The sequence below is a fragment of the Eufriesea mexicana genome, unplaced genomic scaffold (genome assembly GCF_001483705.2).
Source record: "Eufriesea mexicana isolate 0111107269 unplaced genomic scaffold, ASM148370v2 scaffold474474869, whole genome shotgun sequence".
Classification (NCBI taxonomy): Eukaryota; Metazoa; Arthropoda; class Insecta; order Hymenoptera; family Apidae; genus Eufriesea; species Eufriesea mexicana.
Window position 1 is genome coordinate 482,162 of NW_016907912.1, and position 21,631 is coordinate 503,792.

Sequence of the window (21,631 nt, forward strand, 5' to 3'; positions counted from 1 at the left end):
ACATACCCCCGTGTTTAACGAAAAACGAAAGGAAAACTGCATTCGCGAAGAAATGCTTTTAATCTCTGTGCTCAAAGGAACGAGTCCAAACGAAGAAACCCTTTTCTCACAACTCACCATTAACCAACGCGTTTACTCGGCAATCCAATTATTCACACGCGACAGCCAAAGGGAAGGGGTAAAAAGGAAAGGAAAAGGGGGAGAGGGAAGAAAAGAAGAAGAAATATAGGAAAGATCGTGCTTCGTTTCACGGTTCGTCGAGATCACGAAATTTCTTGACAATCTTAACGCCTCGTCGACCGTACCACCGGTTCGTACGTTTTACAGGTAATTAAACTTTCGCAGTTCGGCAAGATGGCCGCGACATCGGTGCCTGTTTTCCCCGGCGACAAGCTCGATCCTCTTCCACTTAAACAGAAACTACCGGGTGTTTATCGACGAACACGAGTCCGGATCACACCTACAAGCCCTTCTTTCGTCGTAAAGTTTCATTATCGATCCAAACAGGGCCGATCTCGGAGTCGTGACCTGGCTGCCAGCCTCGAATATCGCGCGGAGACCTCGGACAAACGGATTAAAGAGGATTTCTTCCTTCCCTCGGCTCCTGTCTTCCTCGCGAAATTTTATTCCATTTCAAAGAGTGCCGGAACTTTTATCCCGTATCGAGCAGCTGCAGTTTTATTCGCCAGCCATGGCCGCCATATTTTACACTCGCCGATCGACTTGCTACGCCGATCTTAATGAGAATCTGCAGCAACTGATACTTTTGGGAATCTACGTGCTTCTGATGCAATTTAGTTCATGCATATAAATGGAAGATGGCAGCCGCGTGCCAAATATCGACGTTAATATCGATTTCGATCATTTTACGTGCTTAGTATTCTTTCCTAATAATTTAGTCCTCGTTATATCGTGTATTGCGAAATATGTGTTCCGTGATTGTCGAAGTATTCCATTAAATATAGCAATTTCCTTATCTCTTCGCAATAAGAAAATATTTTATTATTATAGAAAATATTTTAGATTAGTTTCTTATCTCTTCGCGATAAGAACCTTGCTGTTCGCCTAACTTTATTGTAGCATATACGAATTCGTGCTTTAATTCTAGCCCTCTGATAATTAATTAATTAATTAATTTGAATTTATTGATTTGGAGAATTGTTTGTCTAATTTTATTTGTTCAATATTAAATATTTTCATCGGAGTTTTGGAACTTTGATTTGTTTCACTTCGAATCAAAGAATTCTAAGTGCAAAGTTGTAAGAGTTAATTGGCAAATTAATTTGCAATTGAAATTTAAATAGGGTACCTTCTGTCCGTGAAAAATATAATTTTCGTTGGGATGCAGTGAGTAATAAATTTCCTGTTTCCACCTGGTATAATGCGAAAAGTTGAACGTCATTTTTCCTAAACGTATACTCTTCGCAGATCGTATATATTTCGCTCGCGAAGTGATACACAGAGGAGAAGCTTCCTCTGGAATATATACAAGTAATGTATATATTCGATGAGAAAAGTTCGTAATGCTGGAAGCGAGGATGGAAAAGAATAGCGATCGTAATGATTGATCACTTTCCAGCCCTTCGAGCTTTATCTTTAATTCGTTTCGCTGAGTGGAAGGCACGAGCTGCTGCGTAATTATGAATCTCATTAAAATTCATAACGTGACACAGAAAGTCATTAGCCTTAAATGTCCGTCGTGCGTTGCAGCGCCTTCGAGCCAGTCTGCGGCGATCAGACTGCCTCCGACGAGCAGAAATAATTTCAGTCCTCGGTGTCCGTGGTGTCGCGATGTTTCGTGCCCTTAATGATGATTTCCTTATGTCACAGATGCGGCAGAAAAATTTCGAATGCCAAGCAGAGCGAAGCGCGTAATATACGAGCAGCTCGTTTCCTAAATCGATTATCTGAACGAAATAACAGATGGAAATTTATTTTACGTGTAAAAAGTTAAACGTACCAATCGAGTTTCGGGAATTTGTAATTTTTAGAATTACAAAAGAGAGAATTAATCGGTGTTAATTAAGTGCTTTGGCACGGGAATGTTTAAAAATTCGAAATGGTAATTTTAGCGCTGCGAATCAATTGCTTTGGCACTAAAATTTTTAAAAATTTGAAAAGGAGCGTTAATCGGTGTTAATTAAATGTTTTGGCGCGGAAATATTCAAATCTTTGAAAAACGAATTTAATCACTGCAAATCAATTGCTTTGGTACTAAAATTTTTAAAAATTTAGAAAGGTGACTTAGTCGGTGTTAATTAAATGTTTGGAGCGAAAATATTCAAATCTTTGAAAGGGGAATTTAGTCACTGCAAATCAATTGCTTTGGTACTGAAATTTTAAAAAATTTGGAAAGGAAAGGAGACTTAGTCGGTGTTAATTAAGTGCTTCGGCACGGAAATATTCAAATCTTTGAAAAGGGAATTTAATCACTGCAACTTCATTGCTTTGGCACTAAAATTTTTTAAAATTTGGAAAGGAGACTGAATCGATATTAATTATGTGTTTTGACGCGGAAATATTCAAATCCTTGAAAAGGGAATTTAATCAAAGTGAATCAATTGCTTTGGCACTAAAATTTTTAAAATTTCAAAAAGGAGAATTAATCAATTAAACAATTGCTTTCTCTAATCGAACTGCTAAATTTCTTTAAATTTAAAGGGTGGTTAATCACTGTGAATCCTGTCGCTTAAATTTACAATTTTGAAAGATTAAAAATACAAATTTAATTATATCGGTCTTTAAACGAAACATATGCAAATTAGATAACACATTGTGCAGAGATTTATCAAATAAAACACTTTCCCTTAAAAACGAATCCGTGTAGACACTCTAGACAACTCTATACGCAATTCCCTTCATTTGTATTAGAAATTTAATAAGACCTTTCATAACTATAATAATCACTCATCGTGTCAATCATAAAGAAACGAGAATCTTCGTCCGAATTTTATAAAATAATTCAACGCATCAGAAATCAAGAAGACCCTTCGCACAGACCAAAACACGCGAAACTCAAATTTCGCCGACCAACGTCAATTGGAATCTGAAAAATCGCTGTACAGCGAAAAGCATCCATCATGCATCGATCACGACGAGAGTATTCGCGACCAAGCACGCTCCATAAAATCCCATTTGAAGGAATATGGTATCCATGACTGCCGCTTGAAAGCCCGAATAAATATGTTCACGGCGATTTAATCTTTGAAGCGGCAAAGACCCTTCCACCCTCTTTCGTCGCGGTTCTTTGCACACCTCAGCTCGCGTCTTCCACCCCTGCCTTCTTCTCCTCGCATCTGGCCGACAGGAAGTTCCACGGAAACGAGTTACCTGCTCTTTTAGCCTGCACTTTGCAGTGTTCGCCGAGGAAAATTCAGTTTCCGCGTGGAATTCTCGGTTACGCGACCATCCCTCACCCTCCTGCCCGTTCTTTGCTTTCGCTGCGTCTGATAAAGACGAATCGTTCTGCGAGCAACGACGCCGGGTGTACGACGAAGGTGGAAGCGATCGGGGTGGATTGGACGAAAGTTATCGGCCGGTCTGTCGGGCTCGATCAGAGAAAACTCGAAGACTGACGGGTTCTCGAAGATCGATTAACGGTTAGGTCAGGGCACGAAGTCGAACGCGACGGGGAATTTGCTATTCCGACCTCGCAGAGCGTTAATGGCGTTACAGGGGTTGATGGCGAATAGCAAGAATGCAAATTTGTGCGGTGTTTGTGGCTGAATCGGGGAGTTCGGTTTGCGGGGTGGTTTCTTAAATAGCGTTACCCCTTTCGAACGTGTCCATTTGATTCTGTTTGCCGAGGGCAGCTGGCAAATCGTGTTACACTTCGCTTTCGGAATTCCGATATTTTTCTCCTTTTATTTTGGAAAATAGAGCAACTTTTTGAATAATTGCATATAGTCTAAGTTTCGTAAGAAAATAGATATTATAGTATTGGATTTGTTGCGGCCCTATCACTAGCAATGTTCCAGGTCAAGTGGAGGACTGTTTTATGTCCTTATTGTCAGCGTCCCTTGACTTCTATACACTCATTGCCACCTAAGCCACCACTTGGGTAAACCGTGACAAGGACCGACATATTACCCTTTAAGACGACAGGCATAAGGACCTAGATTGTTTAAACAACCACCACCACCGAAAGTCGCTGAAGCTAGCACACACGCCCAATATTATACCAACCAATCAGCAGATAGACCAACCTTATAGGACTACCTACAAGGCATTTGCAAAAAGAATCTTCCTAAAAACTCCATCACGACCACGCCATCATCATCAAGACGCACCAACAATTCGGCGTAGGAGACTCTCTACTACAGAACTCTCTGCAGTTCAACAATAACCAGGCCTACCTCTATCAAAGTTAGAGTAGGCCGCATCCCAGCAACATTGCCGCAGCAGCATAACGGGCCTTACAACCCCGCGAAACCCCTAAGCGAGTTGCAGTGTTCCAGACACAACAGGATTCAAAATATATATCGGAACCAAGATGAAAATAAAAATATAAATGCTTCTCCTGCACAAAATACCTGTCAAGTGGGAGAATGAAATATGTATTTATGTTACATTATACTGAATTATAAATTTGTTGGTTAGAGCAAGTACAAAGAGTCGTATATACGATATTTGAGTAGGATTAATGCTGGATTAATCTTATTCAAACAGAGATGTGCTCGTCTAATAACAAATCTCGCATCTAGGGGTGCACTAGTGGCGTCCTGAAGGAAACATGTGATTTCGGCGTAGCAGTTAAAGGGTTAACCCAATTTTTCTACCTCGAAGACGAACACCCACGTCCACGTTGCAACCTCGATTTCCATGACGAAAAATTGTAACAGAGGTTACTAATGTTCAACAAGAACTGGCCGCTAATACTCTTTTCTAACACGTCTTGCGCGGGTACTTTGCCGCCAAACTCTCACCGCGTAGCGGGCTAAATAAACGCTCCTAGCTATGAAGTACAATTAACACTCATGTCTATCCGATCTTATTGTAAAAACACTACAAAAGCCTATCGATAATAATAATCCGTGCAAAACGACTTTAGTCGCTTCCCGCGCAAGATGTGCTAATAACTGTCTCTCAGTGACTCCTCTCAATGCACTGTCTGGAAACTGTCTAAGCACTGTCTCAGAGCTGTCTATCAACTGCCTCGTATGCTTCGCGACCTGCCCTTTTAAGGATGGGTCTCCTTTGTCCATTAATCGCGGATCAAGGGGGTCGCCGCTTCGATTTGAGACCCCGATTATCATTGCTACGTGCTCCTCACTCACGCTGCCTTATCGGTAGAGCTCGCCTAATCTTATATATTCTTACAACATTGAGATCTGTGTATTCCGCGTTTAAAAAGCTGCTCGTTAAACATCATCCAAACAAGCGGAACGACTCGATCAGCGTTTCGTCGCGGACTGGATCTCCGAATTTCCTGCTGACGAAGATCCATTATTTCCGGCCGCGTTCCGTGGCTGCCTGTACACGATTACGTACGTCCGTAGATTGGATCTCGGCTGCACGACCGTTTCGGAGTTATGGCTTTTCGATAAGTGGAGAACACACTCCTTGCGAGATTATATTTCGGATAGTCGGCAGTACGTGGGTGCATACGCGAACCTAATGCGTTCGGGAGAAGTACAATGGCCGGAAGTTCGGCTGCCTCGCAGTGGAAAGCCCCGGTTTCCTGATCCAGCTCCGAGATACGAGACAGAAACCGCGGACGGTTGATGAAGAATATAATAAATTTCATGTCCCACGTTCTCCATCAGCCGAGGAAGCATTTTTATCGAGATAGGAGAAATTGCCATCTGACCCTGTACGGGAAAGCATAGTACTGCGAAGAGATAGTACGATATTTAGTCTTAGATATTTAGTCACTGTTTCATCTTCCCATCTTCTCACGCTAATCACCCAGAACGCAAAATTCGTAGAAGGTTAATATCTGTTGGAATTGCTTAGGAGGCAGCAAAACGACGGTGGTAGATAATAAAAAATATGATTTATTGTAAACTAATTTAAGACTTTGTAAGGACACATCCTAAATGCGGAAAACGAAGGTTCCCTGTAAATATTTTCGACACCTTCGAGACATCGAGGGTTTCGAGGCAATGGGGGCCTGGTTTATGTCTTTACGACCAGGGCCCCATGATCGCGGACACGTGGACGACCTCAACGCCTAATGAGTCGCGAAAAAGAGTCAATTCGCTTACGCCTTTCCAACGACACGGGTTTTTCCCGAAAAGCTATCCCTCCGTTTTTCGCATCTGGTCCCCCGTATATAATAAAGTCCCGTTAAGAAAACGTAGTGCTCTTTTCATTAACCCCGTGGCTACTGTGGGCACCTATAGGCGCTTAGAAATTTTGCATTTGTGACACGGAGGACGCCTATTGGCGCTCGGCGTAGTTTAGCTTTCTGACACAGAGGGCGCTTGTTTTCACAAAAATGGCTTACATCGTAACTCCATTTCTGCAGTATGGTACGGCCATTGCGTATCAAAATCTGCCGTAGTCAAGGGGTTAAAAACCTCTCGTCCTCCACCTTCAACTTATTCTAGACGCTATGACCTTTCACACTGTCTGTCTCCCAACAAACTCTTCCCAAAGAGCGCCATCCTCTGAACTCCTCTCAGAGAACTACTCGAAGAACGGACGGCGACCTTATGCCCTAATCACGCCACACTCACCATTCCTACATATCTTTGCCGTTACTTCGACGACCGGAAGTTCGAATAGTCCGAGACAGGGTGGTAGGAAAGGAAGGAAATTTTTTCCAAGGTGGTATAGTCGGTATAATAATTAAAGGAGGCATTGCAGATGAGAACGGAAAAAAGCAGCACGCGTCAGACGGGATGCGGAAACGCGCGAGTTACGGAGCCGAAACATCCCGGAGAACACGGACGCGAAAGGAAACCCATCCTCGTTGCCGGTTTCCGATCTCCCGCAAAATAAGAAACACGCGAACGAGCTCAAAGAAGCATCAGACGGCTGAATTTCAGCCAGTGTTCTCGTAATAGGTTACACGGAACTTGGAGGGTGCAGAGGAAGAGATCTGTTTTCTGGAATTTCGGAGGAAATGGCGGCTGCTGGCTTAGGGAACGAGATCTAAGACTCGCGGTAGTGAGAGTCGAAGATTTTTACGACATTTCTTCTTAACGTTAAAATTCCTAAAAATTATACGCCATATGTAGCTGAACGCAGTATAATTTTTACATTTAATTTAGTAATTATTTTTATTTTATTATTCGAAATGATACAACTTATTTGCACGCTAGTCGTGATTATTCCCTTCTGGACGATAACGAGTATGTTATGCAATATAACTCGTAGTCGAAAGTTATACAAAGACTGTAAGGAGTACGACTATTAATTCGTCTGCTCTGACAACAGAACTTTGTACCCGAGTACATAATTTCAGACGTACGGTGAATACAAAGCTTCGCTAGTTAAAGGATATAAATGTTCGAAGAGACAGACTGCAAATATATTGGACAGACGAAGCATTCAAGAGCAATTGTGATTACACAGCAAGAACAGTATAATGAGATTTGCAACAGAGGCATTGTCTCGTAACAAGTATCCCGAAATACCTGCGGAACTGCAGAAAATTAATTAACATCGCGAATCTAAATTATTCGATCGAGAACCTCTACTATTACTATTCGTATATCACGATACCAGACCTAATCTAAATCTAAAATCCAAAAAATAAAAAATTAAAATACCCAATAACTGCATGCATTCGCAATACTGCCAATTTTGCCAATTTCATAATAGATTCATCAAATCCTCGCATCCAGTCAACTAAAAAAATATACTAAAATATATATACTATAATATACTAATAATAATTAATATCTATAAAAAGTAACTTTGAAAGAAGGTTTTGTTTATTATAGTAATAATACTAATAATACTAATTAATTAATATAATATATAATTGTTAACATAATATCAATGGTGAAAGTTGAAACAGATTCTTAATAATATAACCGTGTATGCATAACAATTGATATCGATTCTTTCAAAGTTCTTTTGCACGTAGGTACTGTACATCGTGTTCACTAAGGCCACCAACATTCATGATATAACATATAGTTAGTTTCTATGGTTGCCAACACGTTGAAGCTCTCTAAGGCGCGAAATATGAATTGGATATATTTCAACAATAATTATTAATAATAATTAATATAATACTAATAATAATACTACTATAATGTACTAATAATATATTAAAATATTCTCAGAGATATAATAATTTAGTAATTATATTCACATTGCTCCTATATTTATCAATTTCACATTTCCACGAAATTCCAAGCCCCAGCTAAGCAAGAAAATGGAACAAGAAATAGCCAATAATTGCGTACTTTCAACGCTGCCATATTTCCGAAACATTATCCATTTATCGGCACACAGTTCCATCGTTCCCTTAACATCTCAACATCCACGACCATTGAAAGGATCTTTCGTTCCCCGACCATCCACCCCCGCGCCCATGGATCGTCGCGCAAACGAAACTATCCGCAACGACCTTCCGCTATCGCTTGCTCGAGGAGAAACAAAGAGGAAGAAATATCACGGGGCAGGTAGGTTGCGTGGTCTCCTTTTTCTCCCGCGGCCGATAAGAGATACCGGAGGTGGATCGAGCGTGGAATAAAGGGCGGGGTAGGGCGGAGGATCGTCTATAAAGAGCGATAGTAAAGTGGCGAACGTCACTTAAAGGGTCTTCAAGCCTCTATTACTTTGAGAGAGAAGCACTCTATGCTATTACCAATACACGAAATAAAAGCCGAAGGGGGTGAGCGCGTCGCAGAGCCAGGGGTTGGCCTCCACGCTTTCGTCACCGAGCTCTGCCGTTACTTCGCGACCGATTCTATCTCTGTTTCGTTTCCTTCCACTTGTTCCAGCCTCTATCGACCAGTCAGCGCCCCTTTTCCACCTACAAAGTGCCATTCGATCGGCCGCGATCCATTAAGGAAGGCCAAATATCCTTTATCGACTCGCGACCTCCATTCTTGAAAGCGTTTTTAATGGAACCGATCCGCGTCGTCGTCGTCTCATAGCCGTCGTCTCATAGTCATCGTCTCATAATCGTCGTCTCATAGTCGTCGCGACGCAACGTCTTCAACGTCTTCAACGTCTCCGTTGGAAGCATCGAACGTTGCTTCCGGTGTCTTTGTTGCTTCCACTGCTATTGATTTTATGATTACCGCGAACGATCGCGAGCCACGTCCTCGATTTTAGGAAACGTAGAACGATGGCAATTAAACTCGCGTTTCCAGCCGCGTTTTCAACCGGGTAATTTCAGGCTGAATGACCGGGACCGGATGCCTGCACTATGAGAGACGCTAATGGATTGGTCGCTACGTGATTCTTGCTTCCGTAATTACGCCCTTTTTCTTCTTTTTAATTACCTTTGTTCGCTCGATTGAAACGCCAAGGGTCCTTCGGGTTTCGCGTGGATTCGAGGTTAGGTGCCTGGATCGGAGATTATGCTTCCTCGGGTACCACGCTACGAAGTTGATGACGAGTGGGTTGAAATAGATAACGGGTAAACTGGTCTTTGAAATTTCTTTTCTTTTTTTTTTTTTTTTTTTTTGTTGAGTACCGATATTAATTTCTTTTTTGATGGAAAGTGGAGGGAAAAGGGGGGTGGAAAATAACACGATGGATGTTCGGTGTCGATGAGAATTGGTTTCGAAATTTCGTGTCGTGTAACGATATTAATTCTCATCAAAATTTGAGATAAGAATAATGGAGTGAAAATATAGCGGGCAATTTGTGGCACGGTGAAATTAGCTTCGAAATTTAGTTTTATGCAACGATATTAATTTTTGTCGGAAAATCCGGGGAAAAATGTAACGGACAATTCATGGCGAGGGAAAATTGGCTTGGAAATTTGGCTTTATATAACGATATTAATTTGTTTCGAAAAGACGAGATGAAAATAATAGGGTGTAAATGTAATGGGCGATTCGCAGCAAGCGAGAATTAACTTCGAAATTTTGCTCGAACGGAAAACCATATTAGCTTTTATCGAAAAATTTAATCAGAGGTAAAAAAAGAATATTGCGCGTTTTATATTAATTTATATTAATATTTATATTAAAAAATTTGAGAAAGAAATAAGAAATTCTCATCTAATAAGCAATAATATTAATTCCTAATAAAATATCGTTATATATTTTATTACCGTTACAAGCAATGATTTCGAATTTCTTGACGGGTAAAAATTAGTTTATCGAAATATTTAACCAGAGATAAAAAAAAATTATTACGCGTTTTATATTAATTTATATTGATATCTATATTAAAAAATTTGAGTGAAAAATAAGAAATTCTCATCTAATACGCAATAATATTAATTCATAATAAAAGATCATTAAATATGTTATTATCGTTACAAGCAATGATTGATTTCGAATTTCTTGACGGATAAAAATTATTTTAAAAATCTTTATCGTCAAGAAAATATTTTATACTAATTGCGAATCCTGCATCTGTGAGAATTTCCACTGTTACTCTTTTTATATATTTGCGACACGTGGCTCGGTTGATGAAAAATTAGTCGTACTGCATGAAACCGTGATTAAAAGAATGTCATTTGTAGAACGAAATGAATGTAACAGCGCTGATGCAGAATGTCACGTTAAACTAAGAATTGATTGGTACGTCTATTCTTCCATTTCACATCAAAGCACAAACTCTTCCTATTTCTATTCGCATTGGTCGATACCGTGGTCTGTGCGGCAAATATATATTAACAATTGCATCGTCACGCACGTCCATCGAGAACCGAATAAAACGAATGTTTGATTAAATTTCTCGTTTCATTTTTCAATCGTTAGGAAACGAGTTTCAATCAAATCCGACGGATATTCATTGCCCAGTTCGATCTTCAATTATATCGTTTTCCGTCATATACGTGTGTTTGTTTTACTTCTTGCACCTGGCAAGACAATTTTGCTTCACGAAACATAATCCTTCGCTGTGATTTAATCGAACGATTCTTCGTAAATTACTGAAATATACGAATCCTATAAAATGGACCTGTTTCAGAATATACAGAGTGGATCCTGAAATATATTATACTATATAATCATATTATATTACTTATTAAACTTATTATTAAAATATGCACTTACATTTATTAAGTATATTATTAAGTGTATATATTAGTTATAGTATTAATATAGTATATATTATCGTATAAACTGGGCCTGTCTCAGAATATACAGAGTGGATCCTAAAATATATTATACTATATAATCATATTATATTACTTATTAAACTTATTATTAACTTATTATTAAAATATGCACTTGTATATATTAAGTGTATTTTTATTTATTAAGTATATTATTAAGTGTGTATATTAGTTATAGTATATAATGTATATATTAGTGTATTATTATTAGTGTATATTATTAAGTTAATTATTGAGTGTATATATACACTTATTATAAAATATATTATACTATATATTATATTCTAACCTAAACCGCAAATTCTACATTTTCTTATAAATCATATTCCAATTACTATTTATGTAATTATTTTCGTCAAAAATTTATTAAGCTCTGTCAACTCTCGTAATGTGATATTTCGTCCAGTAACTTTTTCCGCGTATTTAACTACGATAATATCTTTCAAATTTTCAGTTGCAAATATTCCCCCGAATATTTGCGACCCTTAATCAATTAAATTCCAATTTTCCACATAAATATCCACGTCCACGGTATTCTGGCCCAGACTCCTGCCCCCCAGTTCCTCGCTCACCCTCATTCATTAACGCTATTACCTCCTAATTTCATGCAAATCATTCAAAATAATACTCGGCACAATAGCCACGTTTTCATCCCCATTGATCCATTGTTTTCCACGTCGGAGGAGCAGCCTTTAGTTCTCAGGCGTTTAAAAAACGATCAGTCTTCCTCGCGAAACAATATATTCGCTGGGGGGGGAAGAAAAGTCGAGGGAGACGGAGGGATGTAATTAAAAAATCAGTTACTATCGACGTCACGCCCTTGTCGTGGCATAGGATCGAGTTCAGCTCCTTCGTACCCCGTGCAACGAAGCGATCGATCGATATTAATGCTAGGAAATGGAAAAGTTTCCCTTGACGAGCGATCTAACGAGCGTATCATAATCCTTCATTAAAAGGCGGTCGTCATTAAGCCTGCGATATTGCGTGCAAAATTTCGTCGAGTTTCGTATCGACCCCGTAATTATCAGCCATCCCTCTTAAACTGCTCTGAAAGTGTTGATTGGATCTCGTAGGGGTGGTAAACGCGACCATTTCGACTCGATATCGATAGTTCTTGACCCTCTTATGCAGGCAAGGTACAATGAGAATTCTTTTATTTCTCTTGGAATCGTGTATCTTACGATTTCTTGTCTGCTGGAGCGAGAAGTGAGTTCAAGCATCTTTGAGAACTTCGAGTGGGATCAGGAGATTTTAACACGGGGGGTGAAGGGTTGTAGAATGTTTCGACGTTTCGCGTTGCACGTTTTGAAATGGTAAGGGTTGTTTTACGAGTCTAAAATAAGAGCAAAAATTTAAGAGCATCTAGTACATAAGTTAATGAAATTATTTTATTTTATTAGAAATTATTAGAAATTTATTCGAAATTATTTTGTATTATTTTAAAATGCAATTTGTTCTGATAAAAGCAAGAAGTTTTGAAAAAGTTAATAATGATTTAAACGTGTGAATATATTTGTAGAACTGCAACCCTTAATTTGGAAGATTTTTCTTTCAGAGCAAATTCTGTTTTGTTAAAAACGTGCAAATTCGAACATGTTAATTAATTTAAAACATATTTTTATGTTGTATATTTATGTTATTTAGAATCTTAACCCTTTGTGTTCGAAAGGTGAGTCTCAGTCGCCATTTGCTTGTAATGCTTTAATCCTTTGGTAACTTGAATATCGAATAAGAGGCGATAATTATATTAAGAACAAAAATGTTAAAATAATATAATTGATTTTCTTTTTTTAAAAAAAAAAATACAGGGTATCGGCAAGCTTATAAAAATCAAAGGGAAGCTTCGAATTGCTGTTTCTTTCCAACGAAAAATTCTTCGAGTGCAAAGGATTAAATAATCCTTAACGTGATGTTTTCAAGGAATTAAGTAATTCTTAAAATGAATAACATTTTTGTATTATTTTAAAATGGTAGAATTTCGTTTCAAGAGTCAGATCTTTGTAACGTTAATATTGCTGCAGGGAATTCTTTTTATTTGCAACTTATTTTCGTATTCGGATATTTAATCCACTGTGCAAGGGAACAGTCAGCCGATTGTGGCGAGTAAACCACATTTTGCGGAAAGCCCTGTTCTTTTTTAGCTAAATAATCACAAAGCATGCACGTGTAATTTAAATCGCCACGGTATTCGCGAAATTAAATTATATTTAATTGTTTATGCTACGTTCTGTTATTAATACACCATCTCGTAATATTATAATTTTTCAATTTGAAAATTTCCAATAGAAAAATTTGTTTAATAAATATGGTTCTTTTAGAATTCCATTTCTTTTAATGTCATTGTGGCGCGATATAAATTAGTCGATTTTTGCGTTATCTCTCTCATATGATTTACAACAATTGTCCAAGCAGGTCGAAGAATTACTCGCGAAACGAACTGACGTTTACTATGCGCTGTATTTTACGTGATATTTCCTATCTGATAATTACGTGCAATATAATACTCGTGTATCGCATTTATTACGTTTCGAGCGACGTCATTGCCCGAAAAGTTTCGCTCGTGGAATTAATGGTCTGAGATAACTGATAATGCATTACGTCTAAACGGCGAAGAGCTATTAATATATTTTATTTGCAGGCACATGATTCCCCGAACATTGCACGCGAATTCATCGCCATTTTGTGGTCCGCAAAATGACTGAAGTTACGATTAAGTGATCCATAGATATCTGAACCACCTCGATTAAAGCGAAGTCATTTGCTCGTAAACTGTAATTCGAATTCGCGATACATTAACACGGGCCCAGATTTTCAACGTGACAGAAATTTATTTGCAAATTTGTAGTTGTTAAAAGGCACCTACGATAATCAAATGTTTGGTATTGAGTAACATTAAAATCTGTATTTAGAGTGTTTTATAGTTTAAAAAATAATAATAATCCCACTATTATTTTTATTCTTTTTTGCTTTATTAATTTTTTAGATCACATGGATATATTACTATATATATTACATTAATATTTTCTTTAAAAATAATCGTGTTTATTTAAAGTCATTTTACATTTATATTTCTTTTTCTTTTTTTCAAATATATAATTTATTACATGTTACAGAAAATTCAATCTTGTTATACGAATTTATATTGTTTGTATGTATATATTGTAATCGATGAGGTGAACTTTGGCACCATTCTAATGGAATAGTCTCGTATATCAGTAGAACCTGGCACAGGTCAATTTTGCTTTTAACAAAAGCTTTTATAACAATACTGTAATATTATGTACATTAGTCGAAATAAGTTTGAATAATATACACAATGTTTGTATTATACTTCAAAAATACAATCCACTTCCTTTATTCTCCTATTCCACCCACCTTTTCTGAAACCATTATACAAAGCATGAATTGAATAGCTAAATTCGCTTAAACTCACTCCCAGTACCACCAAAAGTATCATTATAATTCATACCAATCTATTGCAATTTAAAACTAAAATAAATCGAAATTAAAGAAATCTCTTAACTTACGAATTTATCGTTAATAAAATAAAATAAATCACTATTAAAAGCTTCCATATCTCAATACCGTATTATCACAATCAAAATATGACGATATTAAAATGAACTAAATCAAATTACGAAATTTTCCGAATTAAAAATTTGACATTATAATGGAAGTGTAAAAATGAAGTAAACGATGATTAAAGAATTTTATAATTTAAGAACATGCCACTCGCGATCAACCCTTTTCAAGATCCGGAACCAAGCTAAACCAAAAACAATTTCCCCGACACAACAAAACACCTTCTCGAGGTTTAATTAAATCCGAAATTTCCGAAAACAGCTATGAAGGAAATTCGAAGGAGCAACCCCCTTGGAACTTGGAACGCGTGCACCATCCTCGCGCGCCACATTCTTCGTCGTATCCTCTCCCGAGGGGGGTGAGATCGAGCAAATACGTTCGACGAAATTTCCCTTTTACGACCATCTTTGCATCGCCTAATCCGTCTCGCAAAGGAACAGCGCGGAGAAAACTCGAACGCGAAATTCGCGGGGAAACAGCCCCAGAAATGGTTGGCGAATCGAAGAAACGAACGCTTGAAAGGGCAAAATCGGGACCCCGTTCCGTCTGCGTTTCTTCTTGCCTCTTAATTCTCTGCGTTGAATCGTGCCACTGCATCGTCGAGATTTTTCCATACCGTTTTATTTTCGCTGATTTCCTCTTGCAGCGCGTAAATCTCGTTGAAGGGAAATTAACGATGGACATCCATCGAGGGGTTTAGGGGGACGAAAGCGGGGATGAAGAACAGCTTAATTTTTGCCGAGGATAATACAGGTGGCGAACGCTGTTTCTTGTTTGAATAATTTAATTTTCTGGCGAGCCAGATAATTCTTTCTGCTGTTCTTCTGCGTGTTGGAAAATTTACGTTTTGGAACGATTTTGGATTTCTTACTGAGGGTTTGTTTACTTCCTATTTTGTTCGGATAGTGTATTTGTGAGACTCGAGGGAAGGAGATCCAGTCAAATACGAGTGTCATGGGTTAGAGGCGTGGTTCGTGGATAGAGCTCAGTGTAAACATCAGGTTCAGATAGACTCGTGGTTAATTTTCCTTGATGTCCTTCTGGCTCAGTTACGTGTTATTCTTCGCCGCGTTCGGACCAAATGGCTCCTCGTGTGACGGACCTTTCTGTTCATTGTGGCACGCGCCATCCAAACTCTAATGGTAAGGCAAGGAATTAATATATTCTTAGTTATTTAATTCCTTTAATTTTTCAATCCTAATTATTTAATTTCTTAGTTATTTAATTTCTTTAATTTTTTAATTTGTGTTCGACGTTGTCATTTACACTAAAATTTTTCTAAAATTATAATTATAATTATATCAAGGTTCTTCCAAAATTTGTTCTAAGATCTTAACTTCCTAAATATTCTTGGACCAAAATTCACTGACGAGTGCAATCTTTTCACGATTTTACCATGCTTCCCAAATTTTTCTAAAATTCCAATTCTGCAATACGATTCTTTTGAAAATCTTCTGAAATTTTAATTTTCAATGAATCATATAAATCTCACAAATAGCAATCTCTTACAACTCTTCCCAAAATTTTTCTGGAATTCCAATTCTCCAATAGGATTCTTCTGAAATTCTTCTGAAATTTTAATTTCCAATTAATAATATAAATCTCACAAATAACAATCCTTTAAACTTGCAATTAGTAAATCTTTTATACATTAAAATTGTGTTTTCAGAAATGTATGTTATTTTTCTTCTTTTCTTTTCCTTTTTTTTTTTAATCAATCCGAATGCAATGTAAAATTCGAAACACCTCGAAACATCTTTCTGGAACGTAGTAAATATTCTAAAGTATACGTAGATGCGATTTATCGTATTCGTAAATCGTCTGGAGCTCGGAGATTTAGTGTCCTCGGATAAGATGCAGGAAAATTAATTACAGGGCGGTTTAATCAATTGCTCGGAGGACGATATAGCGTAGGTTTTATTAAAAATTTTCAGCAAAGGATATATGGGGAACAGATGTGGGTAGAAATAAAAAGCATTCGTGTTTTCCACGTGTTTTCGTTGTTTTAATACAAATGCTTTTTGTCAGCTGTAGCTGTCTTGTAATTTATTTACGTTTGACTGCGAGCAACAGGATATTAATTTTCTGTAAACGATGAAACTACATATATATCCTAGCAGTGTGGCGTGAATCGCTGTGGGGTGAGAAATGGGAAACGGAGGCAAGAAAAAGGGGATAACGCGCGGTAGTTTCGTTTATTCTATTGTTACACATTTTTCAAATAAATTACGCGTTGTAATTCAAGCGTGTGCTGTGTATCGCAGCAATAACATTCTCCATTCCTTTGTGTTTACGAACTTCTGTATCGAATGTTTCTTATGAAACGATTATTTTTATTCAAAGCAATGTTTCTGTATCAAAATGCAATTTGAAAACTGTCAATTGAAATACTGCGTGTACTCCATTTATATTTTAATAAAAGAGAAACAAATACATCTACGAATAATATTTAAAATTTATTCTTTCAATCCTTTCACGATTTAAAGAATCTCCCAATAGGAATTTCTGTAATGCGCATACACGGTCGATAAATTATTTCGGTATTTCCATTATTACGTTATTTCATCGTATTTCCAGTTTCTAACTGTAATATACGTGTTCAAAAATTGTGTTAAGCTGTAATTTATTTGTGAAACGAAGAACGATTCGATGAAAATGACTAAAAAATTCCATAAAGCGTAATGAACGTGTATTCGTAATGAAAGACGTACCCCGTGTCTCGATAAATTATTTCAATATCGTATTTCCATTTTTCAGAGCTTGCCACAAACACCAGCTGGCGGTGTCGGTGGAAAAGGAAGCGGAAGTGCTGGCGCCGGTTCTGGTATGGTCAATGGTTCCGGTGCCGATCATCAAGATATTCGTGACGGTGCTGCTATTAACACGGAACACGTGAGTAATTCCATATCCTCCCTCTTTTATTCCAATCTCAGTAAACCGTATTCGTCGAAAATTATTTACCAATTTACCAAATTACTTAACGAAAAGTAAAAGTTGCGAGTTGCGAGTACGTTGTAATCGACGAGTGTACCTTTTTAAATTATAATCGTGGGTTATTTATTCGGAATAAGATTTCAAGCTTCCATAGTCAGCGTGTAGTAGTAGTAGCGAGGAAACGCGGGAAACAGGGGGATGAAAGGGTGAGGCACGAGGAACGGAAGGTGCGTTTCCTCCGGGGCTTAGCTGGTAGGTTCATCGGTAAGAAATGGACTTCCTGGCAGGCTTTAGACACTGGGACACTGGAGATTAGATCAGAAGACGTATTTGTATGGTAGAGATGGTTAGATAGGGACTTTCGAGAATACTGTGCAGCTGTGTATACTACCCTGAATCTGCTGGCTGATAGAAGAACTGATATTAAATTACTTCGACTTATCGTTCATGTCTGTTAAATACAGATTGCTCGCTGATTATATCAATTTAATAATTTCGAAGTGGAAAATTCTGTACAACGACGTTGTCACGGTGCGCGGGTAGGGTACGAACAAACGTAAATCTCGGGTTCAGATTCACACTAATACTTTACAGACTTTATTTTGTTGTGGATATGGATATTTATAATATTTATAATAGTTTTTGGCTGGTGGTAGAGTTATTGGTATTATTACGTCATGGGTCCTAGTTTGAGTGATTGGTTAGGGCTGGTTTAAAGGTCTGGGACTAGTAGCCGGCCATTTTGTGGTACGTCACGATGCGTCACAGGAGCAATGTCTGAGGCTCCTGTATGTTTGTTAGGTTATTTTTCATGTCTCAGTGACTTCTTCGCATTTCCTAGATATTTTTGCCTCAATTTTATCTCTGATCGTGTTAACGTCTGCTGAAATGTACAAAAATTAATTCTACTGATATTTAAAAACGATTTCGATTATGTATAGGAACGTATAGATATATATATGTTAAAGATAACCACGGTAATTGAGATAACCGTTAGGAGCAGATAGGAGCAGAGTAAAAGTAAAATTATGGCACATATAAAATAGATAGATCGGTGTTCAATAAGAATTTAGGGTTTAGGCGAACCCCCTCCCTCTTGACACTCCTTCGTGAGTCAGCCAGTCTCCCCAGAGAAGCACTCAAAGACACATATACCTTCCTTGAGTAATAAAAGACTTTAATGGCGAATATATATCGTAGTTACTTTACTATTAGAACCCATAATCCCAATAATCAGTTTAGTCATTTTTAACCAGTAATATTAAGATTTCGTTCTCGTCCAAGTTCGTTCTGTTTCCAATTTTCATGCATAATTATTTTTGTAAAATTCAAGCAGAACTAGCTAAAAGAACTAGCCCAAGCATTCCCTCGCGCTTTACAGGAATAGATAAAAGAAATACCATTCCTACATATATATCAACTAAAAAGTAAATAAAATTCTAGGTAAAAAGCATACTATGAATCTTCTTAAAGCTCTGTACGTTGCTTTTATCTCCAACATTACAGACGAAATAAGTAAAAATCTTTCTCAAATCCATACTCGTACTTTTTCGAATACATCCAATCCAAAACTTGCAATAAATTCCTCTGAAAACTCTTCGTCTCTTGGATGGAAATCCGCATTAAATCAATTCCCCATAAATCGCGGGAAATCCAGGTTCGCCGTTTAGCCGCCATATTGTCGTCGCTTTAATTATTCGAGAAAAATCGGCGAACGTCGGAGCAGTTTGGACGCGTAGCGAACTCGTCTCGTAAAAATGTCGTCGCGCTTGGAAGCTGCGCGGAAAGAGACGATAGCCGTGGAAAAAAGCTGGACGAGCTGATGGCCGAGCGGGCAAGAACAAATCGGCCGTACCTTCGTCAATGATTGCCGTTACTGTTCTTCGAAACTTCCTTAAAAGTGCCTGGACGAGGAAAGTTTCACGGTGAAAGCAACAAAGTGAGTCATTCAGCGTGCCGGCGGGCATTGTTTGCTTTCTTTCGCCTTATTTCGCGGCCACCTTTATATCGCCCGGATACCCGGACTTCGGCGGAAGAATAAGGGGTGGAAAAAAGTCATTGGCGAGCACAGGAAGCTCGGAGAAATTCTGCCGATCGTTGGAGAAGTAACCGGTAACGGCTCACTCGCGTCGTTAATCGATAACGAGTTTCCAAGGGGTGGCGCAGGGTCGGTACGTGCGTCGCGATATGCACGGGGGTTGTAACTGGTACTCGAGTCGAAATTAAATTAGAGCTGTGTTGATTCAAGTATATTTAAGCAAACGGGGCTCGATTGTGTCGCGTGACAATATGCGACGCAACGCTGCCAGGACAGAAACATGTAGAATTGACAATTGAAAAAGAATATGGTGTAATTATAAAGCTGAAGAACGTGCAGGAAATTTAATTCGATAATACCCATGTTGCAAAGGCCACCGTTACGAGCTCGATTTTTTAATTCTGTTAAAGGGCAGGTTCGAACGATATTGTTTTTCCGATTTTGTATCGATATTTTATATATCCTGAAGAGCCACACAGGACAGTCTACTGTGTACTGTGCAGAGACTTCCAGAGAGTACTTTCGGCTCAAATTTTCGTTAATTAAGAAATGACTTAGAGCTGGACTGGAACTGACTTAGAACTGGACTGGAACAGACTTAGAGCAGGACTGGAACTGACTTAGAATTGGACTGGTACTGACTTAGTGCTTTATTCTAGAGCTATCTAAGACTCTAACTACACAGACTCTAATTAACTCTAACTGATTCGATCTTTACTCTAACTCAAAACTGACTTACTGACTGTCTGATTACTGGCCAACTGCTGACTGAATGCCGAATCCTGAATTACTCAGTATTTAGGATTTGGCTGTTAGAAAACCCTAACGGGTCCACTAGACCTGGCAAAGTGTTCTCTACAGGAACACTTCGACCATTGCATCCCAATAAAGTCTAAAAATATCCTACAATTGTATCTTATTATCGTCCATCGTTCATATTCAGTCACTTCTTAAATCTTCTTTGTATATATAATATTTTATACCTAACAGAAATTTCTGTCTTTTTGTTCCTTCACGTGGGTACTATCTGATGTTATGCATTAACTTTTTGCTTCTGCATAAATATTTGTGGAAGGTCCTTCCTCACCGTTGTCGAAGTCGGCTTGTCGCAGGTATCTTCGATGTAACAGTGGTGCTAGAAAGGATGAAAGGAAAAGATGCATTTGGTCCCGGACCTGCTAGTGGACTCGTCAGTAAGGCTACCTAGCAGGCCCTGCCTTAGACGGGGATACTATTGGAAAGCTTGGAAATTGTATATATAGGAAACGAAGGGTTTTTACCAATAACTTGCAAAAAGGTCCTCGAACCTCCTTCAAGTAGGAATCCATCTATTGGCAAGGGTGAGAATTATTCCGTCATATATTCAATCCAATTTGTCTAAACATTAACACGAGTAACTGTGATTTCCTTAACCTATAATCCACTAGCTAAGTTGTAAACTATTTCCAAAACGTAGATAAAATTTTTCTTAAACCCGAACCCTCTCAAACCCTCTCAAACTCTCCAGTAAAATACAACGAACCTAACCTAAGCCTAGCCCTTCAGCATCCATTCGATACCGAAAACTAAAGAAATGATCTAATAAAACAGTAAAATCCTCGGAATCACTGCTAGATCTACCAAAGGGAGCAATCAAATGGAAAACGATGAAACGTCTGAAAATCCAGACTGTCGACTGGTTCGTTCCCACGAGGGACACGTCTGGTGCTTATTACTCGTGCTCGCGTCGATATCGCGGATGGGTTTGATCGCGGTGGCTGAAGCTGTCCGCAGGCGATCGATTCGATCAACAGGATTGAAAAAAAAAGAAAAAAAAGGGAAAGGAAAAAGATGAAAAGGAAAAAAGGCAGGAAGACAGTTCAATCGGAAATCGG

At 38.3% G+C, this 21,631-nt stretch overlaps 1 protein-coding gene across 2 annotated transcripts in view; it reads left to right on the plus strand.

The window, feature by feature from the left end:
* LOC108545442 (ras-GEF domain-containing family member 1B) overlaps positions 1-21,631 on the plus strand; it is a 596,416-nt gene that overhangs the window by 478,752 nt on the left and 96,033 nt on the right. For both annotated transcript variants that reach the window (XM_017897066.1, XM_017897073.1), the window contains exon 4: positions 17,543-17,677. In XM_017897066.1, the coding sequence (XP_017752555.1) occupies positions 17,543-17,677 (135 nt within the window). The remainder of the gene's footprint in view (positions 1-17,542; positions 17,678-21,631) is intronic.